At 36.1% G+C, this 22,077-nt stretch overlaps 2 protein-coding genes across 4 annotated transcripts in view; one reads left to right on the plus strand and one right to left on the minus strand.

Moving 5' to 3' along the window:
* The first annotated feature begins 3,992 nt into the window (after nt 1-3,992).
* On the plus strand, nt 3,993-15,182 carry SELENOP (selenoprotein P). Its single transcript, XM_072824741.1, has 5 exons — nt 3,993-4,151; nt 7,428-7,643; nt 8,381-8,593; nt 9,880-9,997; nt 13,716-15,182. The coding sequence occupies exons 2-5, from the start codon at nt 7,441-7,443 to the stop codon at nt 14,361-14,363; spliced, it is 1,182 nt and encodes a 393-aa protein (XP_072680842.1). The 5' UTR covers nt 3,993-4,151; nt 7,428-7,440; the 3' UTR covers nt 14,364-15,182.
* Nucleotides 5,964-22,077, minus strand: part of CCDC152 (coiled-coil domain containing 152) — a 32,006-nt gene continuing 15,892 nt past the window's right edge. The window contains exons 5-9 of one of the 3 annotated variants that reach the window (XR_012030176.1): nt 20,896-20,998; nt 18,516-18,643; nt 16,527-16,610; nt 7,178-7,392; nt 5,964-7,048 (exon numbers count right to left, since the gene is read on the minus strand). Coding sequence is in view for 2 of the 3 variants with exons in the window: in XM_072824742.1 (XP_072680843.1) it covers nt 15,287-15,436; nt 16,527-16,610; nt 18,516-18,643; nt 20,896-20,998 (465 nt within the window). In the remaining variant the exon portion in view is untranslated. Of the gene's footprint in view, nt 7,049-7,160; nt 7,393-12,673; nt 15,437-16,526; nt 16,611-18,515; nt 18,644-20,895; nt 20,999-22,077 lie in introns of those variants that run through there. The other 2 variants (XM_072824743.1, XM_072824742.1) reach the window with 2 other exon arrangements.

The following is a 22,077-nucleotide window of genomic DNA, read 5'->3' on the forward strand; positions in this document are numbered from 1 at the left end:
TTCAATTTGCCAATATATAGAATAACACCCAGTGCTCATCCCATCAAATTCCCCCCTCAGTGCCCGTCACCCAGTCACCCCCACCCCCCGCCCACCTCCCCTTCCACCACCCCTAGTTCATTTCCCAGAGTTAGGAGTCTCTCATGTTCTGTCTCCCTTTCTGATATTTCCCACTCCTTTTTTCTCCTTTCCCCTTTATTCCCTTTCACTATTTTTTATATTCCCCAAATGAATGAGACCATATAATGTTTGTCCTTCTCCGATTGACTTACTTCACTCAGCATAATACCCTCCAGTTCCATCCACGTTTAAGCAAATGGTGGGTATTTGTCATTTCTAATGGCTGAGTAATATTCCATTGTATACATAGACCACATCTTCTTTATCCATTCATCTTTCGATAGACACCGAGGCTCCTTCCACAGTTTGGCTATTGTGGACATTGCTGCTAGAAACATCGGAGTGCAGGTGTCCCGGCATTTCACCACATCTGTATCTTTGGGGTAAATCCCCAGCAGTGCAATTGCTGGTTCTAGGGCAGATCTATTTTTAACTCTTTGGGGACCCTCCACACAGTTTTACAGAGTGGCTGTACCGGTTCACATTCCCACCAACAGTGCAAGAGAGTTCCCCTTTCTCCACATCCTCTCCAACATTTGCTGTTTCCTGTCTTGTTAATTTTCCCCATTCTCACTGGTGTGAGGTGGTATCTCATTGTGGTTTTGATTTGTATTTCCCTGATGGCCAGTGATGCGGAGCATTTTCTCATGTGCTTGTTTGCCATGTCTATGTCTTCCTCTGTGAAATTTCTGTTCATGTCTTATTCCTTGTTTTTTCAAACAATGAATATTTTAGAAATCATTAATATTAACCTCATTTTTTAAAAAAGTGCCTGACAATTATACTTTAAAAAAAAACCCTCAAGTGTTTTAATAGTGTTATAATGCTTTAAGTGTTATAATACTTAAATATGTATCTGGTTTTGCTTTAGGTCAAAATACAACAGGTATACTCTTTGAATATGGCGTTTCATTAATTCAGGGGATTATGTTATTTGGCACTGTGTATATATATTAAACAATTCTAAGATTTGTAAACTTGTGAACTTAAAGCAAAGCTCTCTTCAAAGCATATTTCAGTTTCATATAGATCTCAAAGGATCAAATTGGTCCTTATCTAACCAAAGCTGTTGTTCCAATGCCTTCCTCTGATCACTGTTCTCATTTATCTTGTTTACTTTGAAAACATCTTTCTTTTTCCTAGATATCTCTTCCACACTCAGGGGCTTATCTTTCAACGTGGATGCTCAAACAATATTATATTTGGAACAATGCATAAGGTAAAGTCTAGGGCACTTTCTTGTACATGCAACAGAAAGGAAGAATCACTTAGGTCAATAGGTGCTATTTCCCCCAAATATTGGGAAGGTCTTCATTTCCCTTTGCACATAAAACAGCACCTAACAGTCAAGCTAAGGGGGTTAATGTTTTACATAGGCTCTTCATGTAATAATAACATTCTTTCACTTTCTAATATTTTGAGACATTAATGTTTTACAAACGTTAATGGATCAATGCCGTATGATCACCTGCTGTAGCTAATAAGCTGATTTATTAAATCATATTCATAGTTCATCACTCTTTTAATTATATCTAGGATGCAGATTCGTAAGGTCCTATCCTCCATGGAAATTATCTGCTACCTATAAAATGCTTATTACAAATATGGCTTAAATAAATGTATAAATATTCTGGGGACAAATAATAAAGTTGGGGAAGAATGAGACTGTATGAAGAAAGTTCTTGGTTCCAGAGCTGGAAGTCATAAGAGATGAGATCATTAGGATAAAGTTGAACTTGATAGAATACCGTCAGTGATCTTAATGTTTGATTGTGTGGTGGTGGCTGGAGCAACTGGTCAGGAGATTTTAATTATTCATACAAATTGGAACGAGAGGCACCTGGATGGCTCAGTGGTTGCGTGTCTGCCTTTGGCTCAGGGCATGATCCCGGGTCCCTGGAATCGAGTCCCACATCAGGTTCCCCACAGGGAGCCTGCTTCTCCCTCTGCCTATGTCTCTGCCTCTCTCTCTGTGTCTCTCATGAATAAATAAATAAAATCTTTAAAAAACCCGACAACAACAAAAAACAAATTGGAACCAAAAAAGCTTTCTAGATAGTGCTGTGGTCAGATTTGGTGGGTAGTCTGAAGTAGAGGGTAAAATCTAAGAAAGCTCCTGTTGAACTTGCTTGAAGTTCACCAATCTAGCATGCTGGCCCTATCTCTAGGCTGGGTTAAGATGCTTCTTTTTTAATTTCCAAGTTCCTAACAGGACCTTGTGCATGCAGCCATTTGGACATTGTCACACTTTACAGTGTTTTCATTTTGTTTTGTTTTCCTGCTTACTTGTATGCCTACCCTATTAGGTTTTGAGATCCTTGAGAACAAGGGAACTTAGCACTGTGCCTAGCATAAGCACCTAATAACTGTTTGTTTGATTTAATCTGATTTAATGTAATTTGATTAACATCAAATCAAGGATTGTTTGAAAATTCTGCTCTCTTAAAAATGTTGACTGGTCCCAGGTTGCCTAGCGCAGGGGAGGCTGTTAAGAATGGCTCCCCCTCAGATATCATAAGCTCCTCATCTTCTCCTTTTGCCACCTGGAGTTTTAGACACACATTGGATTGAACACACACAATCCTGGGTACTTTGCTTTGTAGCTAGATACACATGTGAGGGGAAACCTTTTTGGGGCAGGAGGCAGCTGCTAAAACCACTTGTAAAGAAAGGAGGTGATGGCAAAATACTAGATTTCCTGCTGCAGACAGACCCAAGATGACTATTCAGGTACTTTGTCAAGGAAAATAGCTACGGGGGGGGGGGGGGGGACTATCTGCTTCATACAAGAGTCTTTCAAAAAGCAAGTTTGGATGTTTGCATTTTTTTCCCCTGGGGAGAAATTAAGCATTTCTCAAAAGGATCTGGAACCCAAAATGGTTAGTAGCTACTACTTAGCACAAGTAAACAATTTGGCTTCTCATTTGATGTTTCTTTGTGGGAAGGCTAACATGTGAGTCTCTTTGTCTTTACCGCCACGTGGTACAACAGTACCCAGCACACAATCATCAATAGGGGTTTGTTTGGACAAAATACATTAATAGTAAAGGCAAGGCTTACTTGAAAACCATCGCTTTCCAGGGATACCATCACTTGGCATTTCTCCTTACCTTATACACCATGGTGTGCTTACGTGTAGCAGTCAGTAGAAAGAATTTACCTCTTTCTGAAAGAGTAAGAATTTTCAATTTAATTTGTGAAAAATTTAAAATTTCTATACCCTTTTCCATGTCCAACTACTCCTCTAGAAGCTTTTATTTGTATGGTACTTTTATTTGTAAATATTTCTTTCTATTCTTAAAAAATTCAGCAGGATGCATAGGCCTTCCAAGGAGTAAGATGTCTGTGATGATTATATGAGGTTTGGTTTCCCTCAACTACAAGGCCTCGTTTCTTGTTCCTTTTCTTAAATGAAAAAGAAAAGAGCAGAGGTCCTTTGAGATCCCACACAGATCCAACTTTTAAACACAGCAAAACAATCCAAGCAGGTCTGTAACCACAGGAGATCGGAAAGTTCTGGAACAGCAGGTGACTTTTCTAACAAAGCTCACACAGTCTGGGTTAGGATAACCTGGCCACAACAGAGCAAAAGGAAAAACTTTTTTTTTCCTTTTTAAAAAAGCAGCAGCTTAACTTGCTGGCTCAGCAAATGTTTTTCCCTATTATAGTTTGAAAAAGAACATGACTTGGAGGCCCTTTTACCCTTAGCCCTTCCTCCCGCCCCCGACTGTACCATTAAATTCTAGATACTGGGGTGACTAAAAAGGATAGGAAATAAATCAGTAATTGCAAAAAAACTTTCCCCCTATTTTATGCTTGGCAGCACATCCTTTCTTTTAAGTTGTTTATAATAATCAGTTCAAGAGTTTGCTCTGCTTGCAAGGTCACAGTCAGAGCGGGCAATGAACTTTGGACTATTGCTGGAGAGAGGTAAACAACAGGACTATAAATACCAGGGCTTCTGGCTGGGGCTTGGAAGAGCTGCAGAGCTGAGAAAAGAGAAGGGAAGCAGCCTGGTCAGAAGGGGTTGTGTAAGTAGGAACTTTGCATTTGCCAATATTTGATTCCTTTAGAGTTGGCTAAATAATTTGATTTTGAGTCTGATGAAATGTTTCCGTCATTTTTAAAGACAGGATAGATTTTTTTAAAAAGGGAGATGGGTAAATAAAATAGAAATAATATAGAAGAAAGAGAACAAAAGAGTCTGGAATTGGGTGTGGTGGGTGAGATTCTGGCCCCGGCACTAGGCAGTCCTCTGATTGCTGCCTGCCTTCCACTTGAAGATGGGAGCAGGGGAGGCTGGAGAAATGGAATGCTGTTACTCTGCAAACAGTCGTGTTGTTATATAAGCAGTATTGCATGTTCAAGCTTAAATATCTCCCACTGAAAAGCAGAGTGAGAACTCTAAGGAAAAATCAGCCCATGGATTTGAAGGGTAGAGACTGAAATATGGCCATTCTACATGCTGTAGAAATGTCCAGGGATATTGTGAGAGTTTCAGGAAAAAATAAAGAGAGCTGGGGTGGCAGGTGGGAGAGAACAGGTTCTGTCCATTGTACAGAAGTGCTTGCCCTTAAAAGAGTTAAAACCCATGTCAAATCAGGTGGCCTGGAATTAAACGCAAAGTTTTGCAGTGTACAAGGTAAGTGGGGCTTTCAGGTGAATGAGGAAGGACCCTCAGATGTCAGTCTGAAGTTCAGGAAAAAGTTTCTGCATATTTTGCCTTTTAATGGGGAATTTAAAACAAATGTAAGCCTGTATTTGGTAAAAAAAAAAAAAAAAATCTAGTTTTGTGATCGAAAAGTGTTGAGATTAGTGAAATTTACAACTACTTTCAACAGCTTCCAATAATTCCCATTTACTTATCCTCATTATTTTATATGGCTATCTGATAGCTATAATTATAATCAAATGTTAATTATGTAAAAAATGATGTTAAGAAAATGAAGTAGAACAGCCTATTGATCATAACAAAAGAAGAAAATTTGTGTGAACTCCATAATCCACTACTCTCTGCCAATGACTTTATGCCTTTTTTTAATCAAAAAACGAAATGAGGGAAAAAAGTCTTTTCATTTATATTTAGCCACTTGAAAGTGTGTAAGTTATGTATATGGTAAAGTGAGCATGCCAAGTGCTGAATTTATTCTGAAGATTCCAGAATTACTGAAATTATATTCTAGAAAGTAGGGGAAATCTCTCCATTCTAGTAAGAAACAAAACAGCTTGAATTATTTTGATGTTCTCTTTGCCATCCTAGGGCATAAACTAACTAAACCCTGGCTACTGTAGTTGTTAGAGGTGATCTATCTAATAGCTGAGAGATCATGTTTTGGATTTAGCAGAACTGGTTTGAATCCAGTCTCTTTTGTGACTTACTAGCTAGGTGGAGTTGAGCCAGATGCCTAACTCTCTCTTAGCCATGGTTTCCTGAGCTGCAGAAGAGGAGGATGATGGTCACATAGTTGTAAGGATTAACTGACATGATATACAGAGGTGCTTAATACCACTTGGGTAGAGTTCTGTAAATGCTCAATGAGTGATTAGCTATGACGAGGGTAATTTGCACCATCAATATAAATACTAGCTAAAGAAATTCCCTAGATTTAGTCCAGACATAGCCTTTATTTTTAAATATTAGGATCTTAAAAATATTAGAATAGTTGGGTGTCCTTAATAAATCATTTAATTTTTTTCTCTCTTCTCTTTTGTTAGGCTCTTATCAAGATATCCTATATAGGTAGGAATTTTGTTCGTGTTAAATGATGTGAAAGATAGTCAGGTTTTTGTTTATTTATTTATTTTATTTTTTAAAAGATTTTATTTATTTATTCATGAGAGACACACACACACACAGAGAGAGAGAGAGAGAGAAGAGAGAGAGAGAGAGAGAGAGAGAGGCAGGGACACAGCAGAGGGAGAAGCAGGCTCCATGCAGGGAGCCTGATGCAGGACTTGATCCCAGGACTCCAGGATCACGCCCTGGGCCAAAGGCAGGTGCTAAACCACTGAGCCACCCAGCGATCCCCCTGGTCAGGTTTTTAAAACTTCTATCTATATGTACCAGTGCATGAGAGCTCCAGTCAATCTGATTCTAGCCTTTCTATACCCATCTTAATTTGGGGCTCACTCTAGGTAACTTATTCCGCATTCCCTCCCCTACCCCTTACAAAAGTTCTTTTACTTATCCCAGTCTGAAAGTGTGCCAGCTTCCTAGTTCTAGAATGTTGTCCTGATTGCTCTCCACAGACTTTTATATCAGAATAAGCTTGTTCCTGGGTGGATTTTTCTTTTCGGCTCATCTCTGCTGAATGTCTTCCTTATTATCACAACCTCTCTACAAATCACCTATTTTATGCGTACCTGTCTACTGAGAGAGTTAGCCTTATTTGGGGTAATATTTCTGGTCAGATATTTAACTTTTCTACCCAGAGAGGGCATCTTTTTACCCAAGAGCATGCCACCTAGTCACAGAAACTTCCTGAAAGTCATGGTAGTCAGTATGTAGACTGAGTGTAAATTGCAGTGAGCTTGGAATGATAGAGGGGCAGTTATTTCCAACTGTTTTCCTTGGTTAGGTTTCTTCTTTGGTCCATATTTATCTGGGATGTGGTAGTAACATTTTGGCAGGTGCTTTTATACCTGAAGAGATTCATATCCTTTATTGTTTACATAGAGTTAGACTTTAAAGAATTAGAGGAACAGAAGGGAGCTGTACCAAAGAGACTTATAAAAACAGAATGCTTGAACCTGAAGAGCCCCATGTAAGCCACCTTCAGGTTGGCAAATTGTCCTTTTTGCCACCTCTTTTCTTCCTGGGTTCTCTTTCCATGCTGACTTTTTCCATTTCTGTGCAGGACTCCCTACTTACCCTTTCCTTTTCTTAGATTGGTGGAGGATAGAAAGCAGCAGCCAGAACTTGGTGCATCTTAAAAACAAAATCATTTGTAGAATGTTATTTGGTTATAGGGGCTATCTCAAAATTTTTCTAAACTTTTATCTTCTCCTAGACAAGTACTTGGCTGCCTGTTCAGGCAAATCTCCATTGCATACTTACTAAAATATCTTGCCAAGCCAGGTAGTTAGGAGATACTTTGATAACTCCTCTGCCTCTGGCTGATTTTGTACTCCATCTGGGAAGATTTGGTGCAGAGAGACCCAACATAATGAGGCTAGCAGCGCTGGGATAGAATTCACAGGCTAGGTACTGATAGGAAGGTGAATTGGACTGGCTGTCTTTATAGAAATTCCTGGTGATGACTTTGAGGTCACCTGTGAAGATGACAGAAAGATTTCCTCTTTTACAGGACAACCCCAGCAATGTGGAGAAGCCTGGGGCTTGCCCTGGCTCTCTGTCTTCTCCCGTGGGGAGGAGCAGAGAGCCAGGGACAAAGCTCCTTTTGTAAGCAACCTCCAGCCTGGAGCATAAGGGATCAAAATCCAATGCTGAACTCAAGTGGTTCAGTGACAGTGGTTGCTCTTCTTCAAGCCAGCTGATACCTGTGCATACTGCAGGCATCCAGGTGAGAGGCTTTCTGTGGTCTAGGATTTCTCAAGGGGAAAGCTATTAAATACATACATACATGAAATAAAAATAGAAATGGAAAAGATGTGTTTATTAGAAAAACTATACAAGTTTGCATAAAACATATTAGAAGAAAGTACTAGGGGGATATACACCAAAAGAATTTATAGTGGTTTTCCTGGGATTATAGAACAATTGTCTTCATTTTGTGGACCTATATTTTATAAATGTCCTACTAAATATGTATTACTTGTGTAAGGAAATATTCTAAAACATAATCCTGCAAATATGTAAGTTATTTTTATACAGGAAGCAAATACTGTGCTTTGCTGGAGTAGAATCAACACTAGATTGCCACCAAATGTCTTGTGTCATTTAACATATATATGTGTACATAAATTATATGTATAACAAATGTTTTTTTATTTGTTGGGTTATTCAGTATTTATTGGGTAGAATATTCTGTCAGATGGATTAAAAAATACACACTTTGTATTATTAATTTGAGGACCAAATGAGCTATTTCTTGTGCAACCATTTGGTGTTTGGTATTAACTGAACACAATTGCTCAATAAATCGAAAAAAACAGAAGTTTTAATTTTTTACGACAATACAAAGAAGAGATAAGTAAAAAATAGTGAAAGAGTTTCATGTGAAAAATAGCAAGGAGAGAGAAATCTCTAATAGAGTAAATGAGACTATTCCTTTTTTTGTATTTTTCCCAAATATTTTAGATTGGAAGACCTGCGGGTAAAGCTGGAGAAAGAAGGATTTTTGAACATCTCTTATGTTGTTGTTAATCATCAAGGACTCTCTTCTCAATTAAAATATATGTATCTTAAAAATAAGGTTTCAGAGCACATTCCTGTTTATCAACAAGAAGAAAATCAAACAGATGTCTGGACTCTCTTAAATGGGAAAAAGGATGACTTCCTCATATATGACAGGTATGTACACACACACACACACACACCCCAAATTAAAATATAACCTGCTTTTCATTTAATAGCAAGTGATTTGAAATAAGAAATCTTCTTTTGTTTTATTACCAGGTACTCAGAGTGAGCACATTAGAATGTTTGGTTTTAATGTTTTTGAAATGACTCTTTTGTGCAAAGAATTCACCATTCTTGTAGGGAAATAGAGAAAATTAACTATACATTTTCCCCCCATAGATTGGCATCTTGAAAAAGAAGGATCAATTTGTATATCATGTACAAATCTAACTTGAGAATTTTGCAGATGAATAACTATACTTTGCAGATCACTTGCTTATCTCTACTCTGATTAACAGTATAAAAGCTACATACCTGAATTTCTGAACTATAGAGTGTGTTAATCATTTATGTCAAATCTGCATAAATCTGCTTTTGATCCCATGAATGAATAAAACATTTGTATTTTGAAGGAACCTCAGTGCTTACGTTATTTGATTAGTTGGTGCTGTTTTTTTCTGACTTTTCAGAAATGGTGAAGCCAGACTCTGTTTAGGCCTAAGCCCTAATTCATCTTATTCTAAATATTTTTAATATTATATATTCTTTTAGGATTGCAAACTTCTAATTTAGATAGTTGCAAAGTGTAGCTCCTTGATATTCACATAATATTATATATGCTGGGTAAAATGTAGGCAAGAAGGACATTTCAACTCCACTATTTCTGAGAATACCAAGTATTATAGTTTCATTTCTTTCATTATACTGAAATTTTTTGTTGCATCAGATATATTTTTTAAATAAGTGGGACCAAGACATGAGGATCTTTTTTGTTGTACTGTGATTTTTTTCTTGTGTGGAATTTGTGCTGCCATAGCAGTTATGAAAACCTCATGTGATTTGCAGAGCCCAATTTATGATAGGTTGGTGGTTTGGGCATTGGTAGATTTTATGTCTATTACCAAATTATATTTGACCAAGTCACAATAGCTAAACTATGTAGTTTTGATATTAATAGTGGCATATCTATAACATTTTGAAATGCTAGGGTTAGACTTACTGTCGTTGTGCTGTGACCTAAGCTGGTATTCAGTGTCAGGGAGCTCATTTGAGACCCCATTCAAGGAAATTTACTGAAGTTGTGAATGGGTCTTAGTTAAAACGACCATTAAACCAAAAAAAAAAAAAAAAAAAAAAAAAAAGACCATTAAACCAACAATATCTAACCCAAACTGCTTGAGTACAATCATGATACAGAAAATGTTGTAATGATATTGTATTTCTTTTTTTCTTTTTAGATGTGGCCGTCTTGTATATCATCTTGGTTTGCCTTACTCCTTCCTAACTTTTCCATATGTAGAAGAAGCCATTAAGAGGGCTTACTGTGAAGAGAAATGTGGAAACTGCTCTCTCACGGTATTTTATTTTTCTCAATTATTTTCACTGGGAGAAAAGAGAAAATCTTTTAAGAGATATCTAAATAAGTTAGTGTTTCATGACTAGTTAGCTAATCAATGTTTCTGTTGGTATGTGAAAAATAAACGACAACAGTAATTTTTATAATTACCCCCTCTTTCTATTATGTAACATACTGTAAGACATCTTTACAAGATCTGTATTGCTGCTTTTATCTAGGAGGAGTTTGAAGACAAAATCAGTGTAGATTTTGTAGATTGCATATTTCAAATACCACCAAATGATGTTGCATGTGTTCAAAGTGGTCAAAGAATTCAGCCAACATAAAATAACATTATTGTAATAGCCTGAATATGTTCACACAAGAGCATAGTGATAGCAAAGCTTATTCATGGCATTACCCAAAATGGAATTGGGGCCCAGATAGCTACTTAATTTATCAAGGATGTAAAACTATCAGCTTTTCCAGGAAGCCCTTACACTGGCTGCCTATTCTGTAGTTAGAATCGCCATGTTTATTTAACAGTGGAATAGATTTTTTTTTAAGATTTTATTTATTTATTCATGAGAGACCCAGAGAGAAAGAGACACAGGCACAGGCAGTGGGAGAAGCAGGCTCCATGCGGGGAATTCGACGTGGGACTCGATCCCAGGTCTCTAGGTTCACACCCTGGGCTGAGAGCAGCACTAAACCACTGAGCCATCTGGGCTGCCCTGGAATAGGTTTTTTACTCGTTACCGATATTTCTCTCTTAACCGTGAGAATATTTCTTCCTTGTTAGGAGAAGCTCTCTTTTAAAATACTATTTATAAAAAGATACTCAAGGAATGGATTTTAATTTATATTAACTAGCCTCCCCCTGTCCAATGTTGAAAATAATTCCAAACAGTTTTCCTTAATAGAGCAAATTGGCAAAATTTGAACTCAGGTTTAAAAATAATTCTGAATTTTGTTTGTGAGCTATACATCCTTCAGATTTTTCCAGTTGTAAAAAAAGCAATCTCAATTTTTAATGAATTAATTAACTAATTTAGTTGTTATGAAGCACAACAGATTAATTACTATAGTTATATAATTTTCCACATTTTAATCTTAATTATAATCCTGTGAAACTTATTCTACTGCTTTTTAAAAAATTATTTTATTTATTTATTTATTTATTATTTTTTAAATTATTCTACCGCTTTTAAAGATGGGAAGTCTGAGGTGCAAATAAAGAGTTAACTCAATGTTTAACTTCTATTAAGTGCTTATAAATGCTAGCTATATTGATTCCTCATATTTTGGGTTTATTTTAGTATTTGGCATTTTTGCAAGTGCCTAATAGTATAATTATACTCAGTTATATTGAAACAAATGCAGAAACACTTCCCATAACATGCTTAAAATTTACAAACCACTTGTGAATAGGAATAATATACCATATATATCTTATATACCAAAAAAAAAATTAAGAGTATTCCTATTTCATTGTGTCCTAGATGCCATCAATCATGACACCTTAATTTATGTACTATTAAAAAATGTTATCAGTAAAGGTAGGATGCAATGTCACCATCAACAGTAGGATGCATTCTGATTTTAAAAACAAAATGTGAAAAAAAATACATTGTAGGATCAACAAAATATAGTAATTGATTTTTGAAATTAGACTACTATCAATCTGAACATTTAGAGCATTATGTAGTGCATTTTAAACATTTATCAGCTTGTTACTAAGTTTATCAAATTTTGTGTATTATTAAATTTTCAAAAGTGAAGGAAACAAAACTAAAGGGCAACCTATGGAATGGGAGAAGGTACTTGCAAATGACATATCTAATAAAGGGTTAGTATCCAAAATATATAAAGAACTTCTAAAACTCAACGCCAAAAAATATGAATAATCCAATTAAAAAATGGGCAGTACACATGGACATTTTTTCAAAGAAGAAATGGTTCTGGTTTAGCGCTGCCTTCAGCCCAGAAATGGCCATATTACAGATGGCCAACAGACACATGAAGAAATGCTCAACATCACTGATCATCAGGGAAATACAAATGAACATGGGGAGAACAAAAAGAGAGGCAAATCAAGAAACAGACTCTTAATTGTGGAGATCAAACCGAGAGTTGCTGGATGGAGGGATGGGGATTAAGGAGGGTACTTATGATGAGCACTGGGTGTTATATGTAACTGATGAATCACTAAATTCTACACCTGAAACTAATATTGCACTGTATGTTAACTAGCTGGAATCTAAGTAAAAACTTGGAAAAAATAAAAAGAAATAAGATAAAATAAAAAATAAAGCAAAAAAAAAAAAAAAAAAAAGAAAAAAGAAACGAACAAACGAGCAAAGGGAGAAAAGAGAGAGAGGCAAACCAAGAACCAGAAACAGACTCTTAACTACAGAGAACAGACTGATGGTTACCAGATGGATTGGGTTAAAAAGGTGATGGGGATTAAGGAATTCATTTGTTGTGATGAGCACCAGGTGTTGTATGGAAGTGTTAAATCACTGTATGGTATGCCTGAACCTAATATTACACTGTTGTCTTTTTTTTTTTTGTATATATTTTTTGAAGTTTGATTTGCCAACATACACTGTTGTCTTAACTGGAAATTGAATAAAAACTTTAAAAATTGCATTAAGTTTTCAAAAGTAATTCAGAAATAACCAAAAAATATAGCATTTAATAATTGTACGCAAAATCCAGTAGAATTTTTAACTTTTCAAAACACTGAATCATACCACTTAGAAAATCAGTTTGAGAGACCAAATACTCTCTAACTTTACTTACAAATCACTCTAGGTAGAAGTTTCATATGATATTGCTGTATCTGTAAGCTTTGAGCCTATGATGTATGGGCACACGAAACAATAATAAAAAAAAAAAAGACTTGCAGCAAATTAACAGATTGATGCAGAATGGAATCTTTTGCTCAGTGGAAGATGGGCAGTAATTTGCTACTTGCAGCTGACAGCTCTACAGTAGAGACACAGTAGCAAAATTAGTGAAGTTCAAAACATTTCCTGACATAAGCTGAGGCATGAAAAACAACCCATTTTGAGGAGAGTTTATTGGCATTTTTGAGCTCTCAGAGAGAATTGGTTTGCTTCAGGATATAACATTAAATTTGAACAGAAGAGTAGATTGACACAGGTGTAAAAGGTTCCATGTAGTTCTACTGCTTTTAAGATTTGGTATTTGTTTAATGTAAGTTATTTAGCCAGTTTTAGTTTTACTTTTGCAGATGTAAGTTCAGTGGTTTGCTTTCGTTTTAAGCCTTACGTATCTCTTAAATTCTTCAGAATTCTTAAAAATTTGGGAAATTCTCTTGGTGAGGAAAATTTGAATTCAGCTGTTGATTTAACCAGTATGGAAACTTAGGTGAACTGCTGAATTTTAATTGTCTTATGCTCTATTTTATCTACTTGCAAAACATTAATGTTAATTCTTTTGTGAGATGCTTGAGGATTCTTTGGTTAAATGCAAACTTTGCACAAGAAGCACTTTATAATTAGGTATAATGGGAACCAAATTTTTTAAAAAGGCTAGGTGTTGAAACTGATATCAAGTTTTTATCTCATTAATAAGAGGTTAGAAAAACAAAGCAAGTTCAATCCTAAGTAGCTGGTTTGAATTTTACATATGTTAGCTCTACAGATAATTTTTTGTGCACTTCTGCTAAATCTATACACTTGTTGATAAGTAATTATAAATTTGTTCTAGGTCCTGGAAGATGAAGAGGTCTGTAAAATGGTATCTTCAGGCACCGTGGAAAGCACAACTGAGGCTCCCCAACCACATCCCCATGACCACCACCTTCACCATCATCATCATCATCATCACAAGCATTGGCATCGGCTGATGCCTCATGGGAATGATGAGCTTTCAGAGAATCAGCAACCAGAAGAACCAGATGTTTCCGAGCATCCTGCACCTCAAGGCCTTCATCGCCACCATAAGCACAAGGACCACCAGAGACAGGGCCACCCAGACAACTGAGATATGCCAGCAGGAAGTGAAAGTTTACAACTTTCTGTTCCACAAAATCAGCTCTGACGAAAGGGATGTAGAAACCAGTTACTCTGCAAATTGCCTAGAGATTCAGGGTTGGCCCCTAGCAGCTGATGCTGACACTGACGACATCTGATATTTGAAAAGACAGGGTCTGCAATCACCTGACAATGTAAAGAAACCCTCCCCTCTTTATGCAGCTGACAGGGACTTTGGGCAGAGGAGAACGTCATTGAGTCTTGACAGTGACGTTGGCCTCCAGCTGCATGACAAGCAAGTCAGCAGCTCAGGCCCACAGAAGCCAGCACCAATTGAAGCTGAAAATATAAGACCAAAATGTGAAAATGACTTACATACTAAATACTTTAAATAGGATATATTCCCCAAGTCAGCCTAGACAATTTCATTTCCAGCTTTTTACAAGCTACCACAATAATAATGATCCAAAAATAAGAATCGGATTTGTACAAAGAAATCTATTATATTGGCCTCCAAATTTTAAAGTTTAAGTCAGAGAAATTTTGACCCAAACCATATTTTCATTATTTTATTATAAAAGGTGATTGCAGCATTTGGTTAATATGTCTTTCTTTTTCTTTTTCCAGCATTCTACTTGCATTAATGAAAACAGAGACATAAACTATGACCTAGGGGTTTCTGTTGGATAGTTAGCAATTTAGAATGGAGGAAGAACAACAAAGACATGTTTTCCATTTTTTTCTTTACTTATTTCTCAAAAAAACATTTAGTCTTTTTAATCTTACATTTTTAACTGATTAAACCTTTAAAGAACTCAGTGAATTCTATCTTTTAGGTTCCAGAAATACTGACACAAATATTTTAAATATCCATTTACACTTTGTATATCTAAGAGTCATATCTTGGTTTTTACTATCACATATACATGAAGCCTTTATATCTTGTTTCTTTATCTAGCATTGTATCACCCTCTTTAAAATTTGAGATAGTCTATCTTGAAAGTTGTAATGGAAAAGATAAAAGAATGTTGTCTATATCTTGATTGCTTAGAAAGTATTTCCATAGTCAATGATGGTTCAATAGGTAAACTAAGTCCTATAAACCTGAACTCCTATATGGTTAATACTATTAAGCAAGAATGTAGTGCATAATTGACCAAATGTGGATTTGTTTAAATAAACTCAATTTAAAAAGTTTAAAGCTCTCTGTTCTCATTATTATTTAGGCAATATGTTAATGATAGAGGTAAATTTTCAACTGCTTTTAGAGAAATTGAGTAGCAACTAATGAATTTACTGCCCTAATCAAAACCGTCTACGCTTAAGGTAAGAACCTGTGCCAATAGGTTTAAGTTGAGAATCTTTGTCAAGAGAGAGGCGTTGCTCTAAATCGTGAATGGTATTACGGAGAACTGCAATCTCTTTGTTTTTTTCTTCTTGAAGATGTTGAAGCTTCTAAATAAAACAAATAAATTTGTTATTGCTATTCAGAAATAGTAAGATTGAATACAAGACACAATAAAATAACAACAAAAACTGCATTTCTGGTTTAAGTAGATATTTTAAAAGACAGCTTAGGGGCAGCCCGGGTGGCTCAGTGGTTTAGCGCCGCCTTCGGCTCGGCTCGGGGTGTGATCCTGGAGACCTGGGGTCGGGTAGCACGTCAGGCTCTGTGCATGGACCCTGCTCTCCCTCTGCCTGTGTCTCTGCCTCTCTCTCTCTCCTCTCTGTGTATTCTCCTGAATAAATAAATAAAATCTTTAAAAAATAAATAAAAGCTTATTTTGAAAGGTTTATAATTTATTTTTAGGAGGCTTATGGAGTAAAACTGGAATAAGGATATCAAAATATATATTAGCACCATTTCTTCTGATTTATTCCCTCCTCTCTATATAGCTGAAAGTTATAAACCATAAAGGAGGATCTGAACAAAAATCTATTATCTGAGTGCCTAAATAACTTCAGAATAGTAGGTCAACTTGAGTTCAGACTATATTATAGAATTCCTTAGATGGTCCAGAGTCAAAGAACTTCTCTAACGTTTTAATTTACTGCTAAGATTTATTATTTTAAATTGAAAGTGAATTTTAAAGATTTTATTTATTTATTTTACACACACACACACACACACACACACACAGAGAAAGGTAGAGAGAGAGAGAGGGAGGGAGGGAGAATGCTTCTACCTGCATGCAGTTGGGAGGGGGAGAGGGAAGGAGAGGGAAAGGGAGAGGAGAGAGAGAGAGAGAATCTCTCAAGCAGATTCCATGCGGAGTGCATAGCTGGATGGAGGGTTCAATCTCATGATACTGAGATCATGACCTGAGCTGAAATCAAGAGTTCGATGCTTAACTGAGCCACCCAGGCACCTCAAATTGAAAGTGACCTTTAAAGATTATTCAAAACTCAGTACCTTTCTGATTGTGTGATATATTTTAAGAAAAACTGTTAAGTACATTAATAGTAAATACTAGATAGCTTTTATAGAAACACATTAAAAAGATTATTTTCTTAAGCAATAGCTAAGGAAGAAAATCTCACATACCCTTCTGTAGATACTCTGTGGCAAAATAGTAGAATCTGGATATGGTTTTGATTTAGTTTGAACTCTTGCTAGTTTGGCATCAAACTGAATCAAGTTTAAAAAGAAAGTTAATTGAGAACATTCTAGCTAGACAACTAGAAACAATTATTTCTATAGCTCTTAGCATAATCCATTATATTTTTTTTAACACACCTATAATTTAAGTATATTCTCTGTATAACATAAGATACAGAAGTCTTTCTTTAAGAAACAGTTTTTAAGAAAGAGCAAAGAACACTCAATCAAGAGTAATTTTGCTGCATGTTAAAATTACCTGGAGAGTTTTTAAAAAGTACCAAATGCCTGGGCAGTACGTTAGAGATTCTGGGATAGAGTCAGCATAATCTTTTTGTTAAGACATTAGGTAGAGAATCTAGATAAGCAGGATTGGGAATCTAGTTAACTTAAAGATGGATAAAAATATTTTCATGTTACCATGAATGTCCTTTTATAAAAAGAAAACATAGTGTAGTCAACAGTCATGGGATAAGAACTCCTATACCCTTCTGTAAAACCCTTGAGGCTAAGTAGTAGAATTTGTATACCATTTTGTTGATTTAGTTTGAACTCTTACTGGTTTGACATTAAACTGAATCAGGTTTAAAAATTCTCACAGGTCATTCTTACAGGTCATACACACACACACACACACACGCATATATATGTATATATATATTTTTTTTTCTTCAAAATCTTCCATTATAATTCTTCCCTACAGGCTGAGTTCAGTGTAGTCTCTCTGTGGTCTAAACACAAACTGTGAGATTGGATTGTGTTCTGGTTTACGGAGGGAAATGGATATCTACAATGAAGATGAACAATGAAGAGCGTTCTATGTATCAGTATAACAATAGACTTGGGCTCCAGCGACAGAGTACAGATATCAAACAAAATGCACATTTTCAGTAAATGGATTGGAAGTTGATGGTAGATCTTGAAACATAGCCTATTGTATCTCAGTGGGCTATTCAGCCCATCCTCTCTGTGGGTTGTGGGTAGATCTTGAAACATAGCCTATTGTATCTCAGTGGGCTATTCAGCCCATCCTTTCTGTGGGTTGTGGGCATACTTGACCAGAGATGGTAGCAGCAGCAAAATGCCTCTCAAGTCAACATCAGTCCCCTTTTGCTCAAAGATTCTACAGATTTCACCATTGTACCTCACCAAGAGATACCAAACGTTCATGAACATGAATAGGAAGTTATCTTAATGAAGCTGGTGAATTCTGACTACATAAAGTAAAGTGGGAGTCAGGCTGGGAAAGAGCAATGGAAGAATGATGGAAGTGGAGATGATTAGAAGCAAGAAAAAAATTTTAAAGAACAAATATATTGTCAAAACATCTATGTCTTTGAGATTCTGACATAGGTTAAACAACCTCCTGAAAAGGCTTTGGAACCTAGAACTGGAACTGTAGCCTTTGATATGCACTATTTGAAGTCCCTTTAACATTAAAAAAAACTGGTTTGTCTGCCCGTATAAGTATTTTCTATACGTTTATTAGGGAGCCACTTACCAATTTTTAAAAGCTGAAGGAATTTCTAATTGATTTACTGTGGTATCACAGTTTCTGCTGAGGAGAGAAAAATGTTAAGGACTAGAAACATTATCTCCACTGCTGGAATGGTAGTCCTATGAAGCTTACATAGACTCAGCTGCAAAGCGTGGGGAAATCACAAATCTCCAGTCTCAGAGGAAACAGTACCCTCTGTGGAAAACAGGACCCTTTGAACAACTGAAGAGTCCTACCTTCCGGCCAAGTGCTGAAAGGCAGGGTAGCTACCATTATCTGATGTTTGAGAACTGCTTGTGATGGAGAGTGAGGCTGTGTGTGTGTGTGTGTGTGAGTTGGGTCTACTCCTGAAATTTATCTCACTGTGATGAAAAAAACCCAAAGTCCAGTCTCGACTAAGAGATGCATCTTCAAATTTAGCAGACTTGTGCACTTACCTCTAATTGTAATTTGATTATTTCACTTTGTTTTTCCTTTTCTTGAGTTCTTAACTTTGCATTTAACTCTGAAATTTCCAGCTCCTTTTTCTCTATCAGTTCTTTATGTTTTTCTTCATTTGACTCAACTGAACAAAAATAAAATTAACTCATCTTAACATTTCAAAAAGCTTATAAGCTTGTATTTCTTAGCATTTTAAATAATCTATAAGATAAATTTTATTAATAAAAACATATCTTTTAGAAACCATTTGTATGCAGGGTAGCTTTTATATATTTTTGACAAGCCCATGCAAAATGCTTGAGACATAAAGATTACCCATGAAATGCTTTTTTAAAAAAATATTGTATTTATTTATTAGAGAGAGAGTACAAGCTGGGGAGAGGGGCTGGGGTGGGGGGAGGGAGAAGCAGGTTTCTTGTTGAGCAGGGATCCCAATGCAGAGCTCCATCCCAGGATCCTGGGATCATGACCTGAGCCAAAGGCAGACGATTAACTAACTGAGCCACCAAGGCACCCCCATGTAGTGCTTTTCTAAAAAAAATTATTTATTCATGAGAGACAGAGAGAGAGAGAGAGTGAGGCAGAGACATAGGTAGAGGGAGAAGCAGGCTCTATGCAGGGAGCCCAATGCAGGACTTCATCCCAGACGAGGTGATCATGCCCTGAGCCAAAGGCAGATGCCCAACCACTGAGCCACCCAGGTGTCCCATGAAGTGCTTTTCAACAAATAAACTGACCTGTATTCTTAAACATCAGTTATATATATATATATATGTAGTGTATATATATATACATATATATATACACACACACACACACACGCACACACATATATGAGAGAGAATAAATAGGAGACTTAGTGGTTAGAGAGGTTAGAGAGAGACACAAAGCCTGGATTCCTAGGTACAGAGGGCTCCAAATTACTGGATGATTTTAGAGCTACATGAAACCCTTGCTAAACTCTATTCTACATGATTAGGTCTCTGTCATAGTCACACCACATGTCTATGCTTCATCAAATTTCCTCTTCTCTCAACTTTCCTATTCCTATTAATGACACCATGTCATCCAGGATGGGAGCCTCAAGGAAATTTCTGACTATAGGAAGAAAAGAAAATCAATTATTGATTAGCTCCACTAACAAAGGTTCTCCATCCAGGACTAATCTACTACTTATTTAGTTTCAAGCCTGGTTTTTCCTCACTTGGACTGTGTCCAGGCTCTTAATCACAAGTCCCTACACCCTACATGCTGTTGCCAGATTAGTCTTCCTAAAGCACACCTCAAAGTATGGCCATCACCTTCTCAAGAACTTTTAATCACTTCCCATTTTTTATCTTACAATTTAAGGGATCAAAGAATCCAGCCCTAGCCACGGTTTTAGGCTTCTCTTGCTAACCTTTCTGTGGGAGCAAAGAAAAGGTAGGAAATGGACTATTATTCCCTAGAATGTCCTATGTCTCCCCCTCTATATGTCTTGGCTTTTATTTTCTCTCTGCTGAGACTCTTTTTTCCATTTTCCCCAATGAATTTGAGCCATATTGAGTCTATAGGATCAGGGCCTAGTACTTAACCATATTGAAAGACAGAAGTTAAAAAAAAAAAAAAAAAAAAGAAAGACAGAAGTTAGTCACTTTGATAAAATTCAGTTTAGAATTTTTCCTTTATTGTTTGTGTTTTTTAATTCTTTCTAGGAAGTTGTGGCTAACTCAGGTTCACAAAGATTATCTCCTATGCTTTCTCCTAGAAGTTTATAGATGTAGAAGTATGAGCCATACTATGAAAAGTTTTTATTATTTTCATGAAACCAGTTAATTCAAAATAAGTTCATAAAACCTGCTTTAGTGAGAGAAGGAAATTTCATTACTGAAATAATATTCCATATGCAGGGTGTATAAATATCAAAGTTATTAATTATACATTTCACTATAATCTTGTAAGGACATTAACTGCTTCATATTAAGTAATGTTAAGTGCAAAAACCATAAATCTAGTTTAGAAATGTTGTAATTTATATTGAATAAACATATAGAAAGGTACAAAATTAAATTAAAATGTATCAAGGCAGGGACACTGGAATGGCTCAGTCGGTTAAGTGCCTGCCTTCAGCTTCAGGTCATGATTCCAGGGTCCTGGTATTGAGCCCCCACATCAGTCTCCCTGCTCAGTGGGCAGCTTGCTTCTCCCTCTCCCTCTGCCGCTCCTCATGCATGTGCTCTTTTGCTCTCTCTTACATAAATAAATAAAATCTTTCAAAAAATGTATCAAGGCAATGTTCATTCAAGAATATTGGCAATTACTGAAAGAAGTCCATACATGCATTTAAATTATTTAATTATGTCTTAATATTCAGTCAGCTAAAAACAAAAAACTTACTTTTCTCCTGCATGTCCTGATGAAGTTTCCTTATTTCTATCTTATGTCCCTCCTCTTTGATTTTCATTTCACTCAAAAGTTTGGCAATATTATTCTGATATTCCTAAAGATTAAAATATATATTCATTCCTCAATTAAATGTGTACACAACTTTCCATTAATTAGAAAGGTGAAATTCTCAAAGTTTATGTTAATTTTTAATATGTAATCATATTTAGAGGGGAAAGATATTGTCAATTGCTTGAATAATCAGCTTTAAAGATCAATTTCTGGTCCAAGGAGATAGAAACCATCTAGAGACAATGTCTTATCTTTGCTTCCTGAATACTCGTCATCACTATTTATCATAGATGCTCAAAATATTTTGTTAATTGTATGAATAAATGCCACAATAGCATTAAAATATGTCCACTAAAGCCAATGCTATACTTTAGAGCCAATAGAAGGTTCTGTTTGGTAACTGGCAACCCTAACCTAACATAGGATGAATCCTGTGAATGTGGTCTTAAGTTTTGTTTCTGAAAATTATATATACATTCCTAATTCCCAGAAGGAGGTTAAACACTATCCATGGTAAGGGTTAGCTTTATGAGGAGGAGGCTAGAGAAGGATGAATTTGGGAGTTGAGAAGTTCTCAACAGGTGCCTGAGATTGGTTTCTTAGATTGCTGAAGCACAGAAGTGATTATTGCACTAATGGGGAGAGAGGCATTCAGAGATGTGCTGGGAAGTGAAAGCCCCCAAAGATAAAATTTACAATTTTTCCAGAGGGATGTTTCTACATAAAGAAACCACTCACAGCCTAAGATGTAGGTAGGAAAAAGGAAAGAAGAAAGAATATAAGTAAAGTAGGATACTAATAAAGGTACATTAATGAAGGCAAGAGGTTCAAGAAAACCTTCTAAAGTAAACATCATAAAAGCAGGGACTTTGTTTTTACTCCCCATTGTATCTCCAACTCCTAGTGTATATCTCTGGATAATATTTGTTGAATGAATAAGATGCCAATAAGAATTATTTAAGTAAAATCTCCTAGCCTAGACCCAGTAAATGAGTTTTTAAAGATCCATTAATTTTCTGAAATCGTATGAAACTTAGACACAGGTATGTATGCATGTGTACCACTGAGCACTTTTTCTCAGAAAGTGTTCATGGCTTTCTTTCCTTCCTTCCTATCTTCTCT

The sequence above is a fragment of the Canis lupus genome, chromosome 4 (assembly GCF_048164855.1).
Source record: "Canis lupus baileyi chromosome 4, mCanLup2.hap1, whole genome shotgun sequence".
NCBI classification, from domain to species: domain Eukaryota; kingdom Metazoa; phylum Chordata; class Mammalia; order Carnivora; family Canidae; genus Canis; species Canis lupus.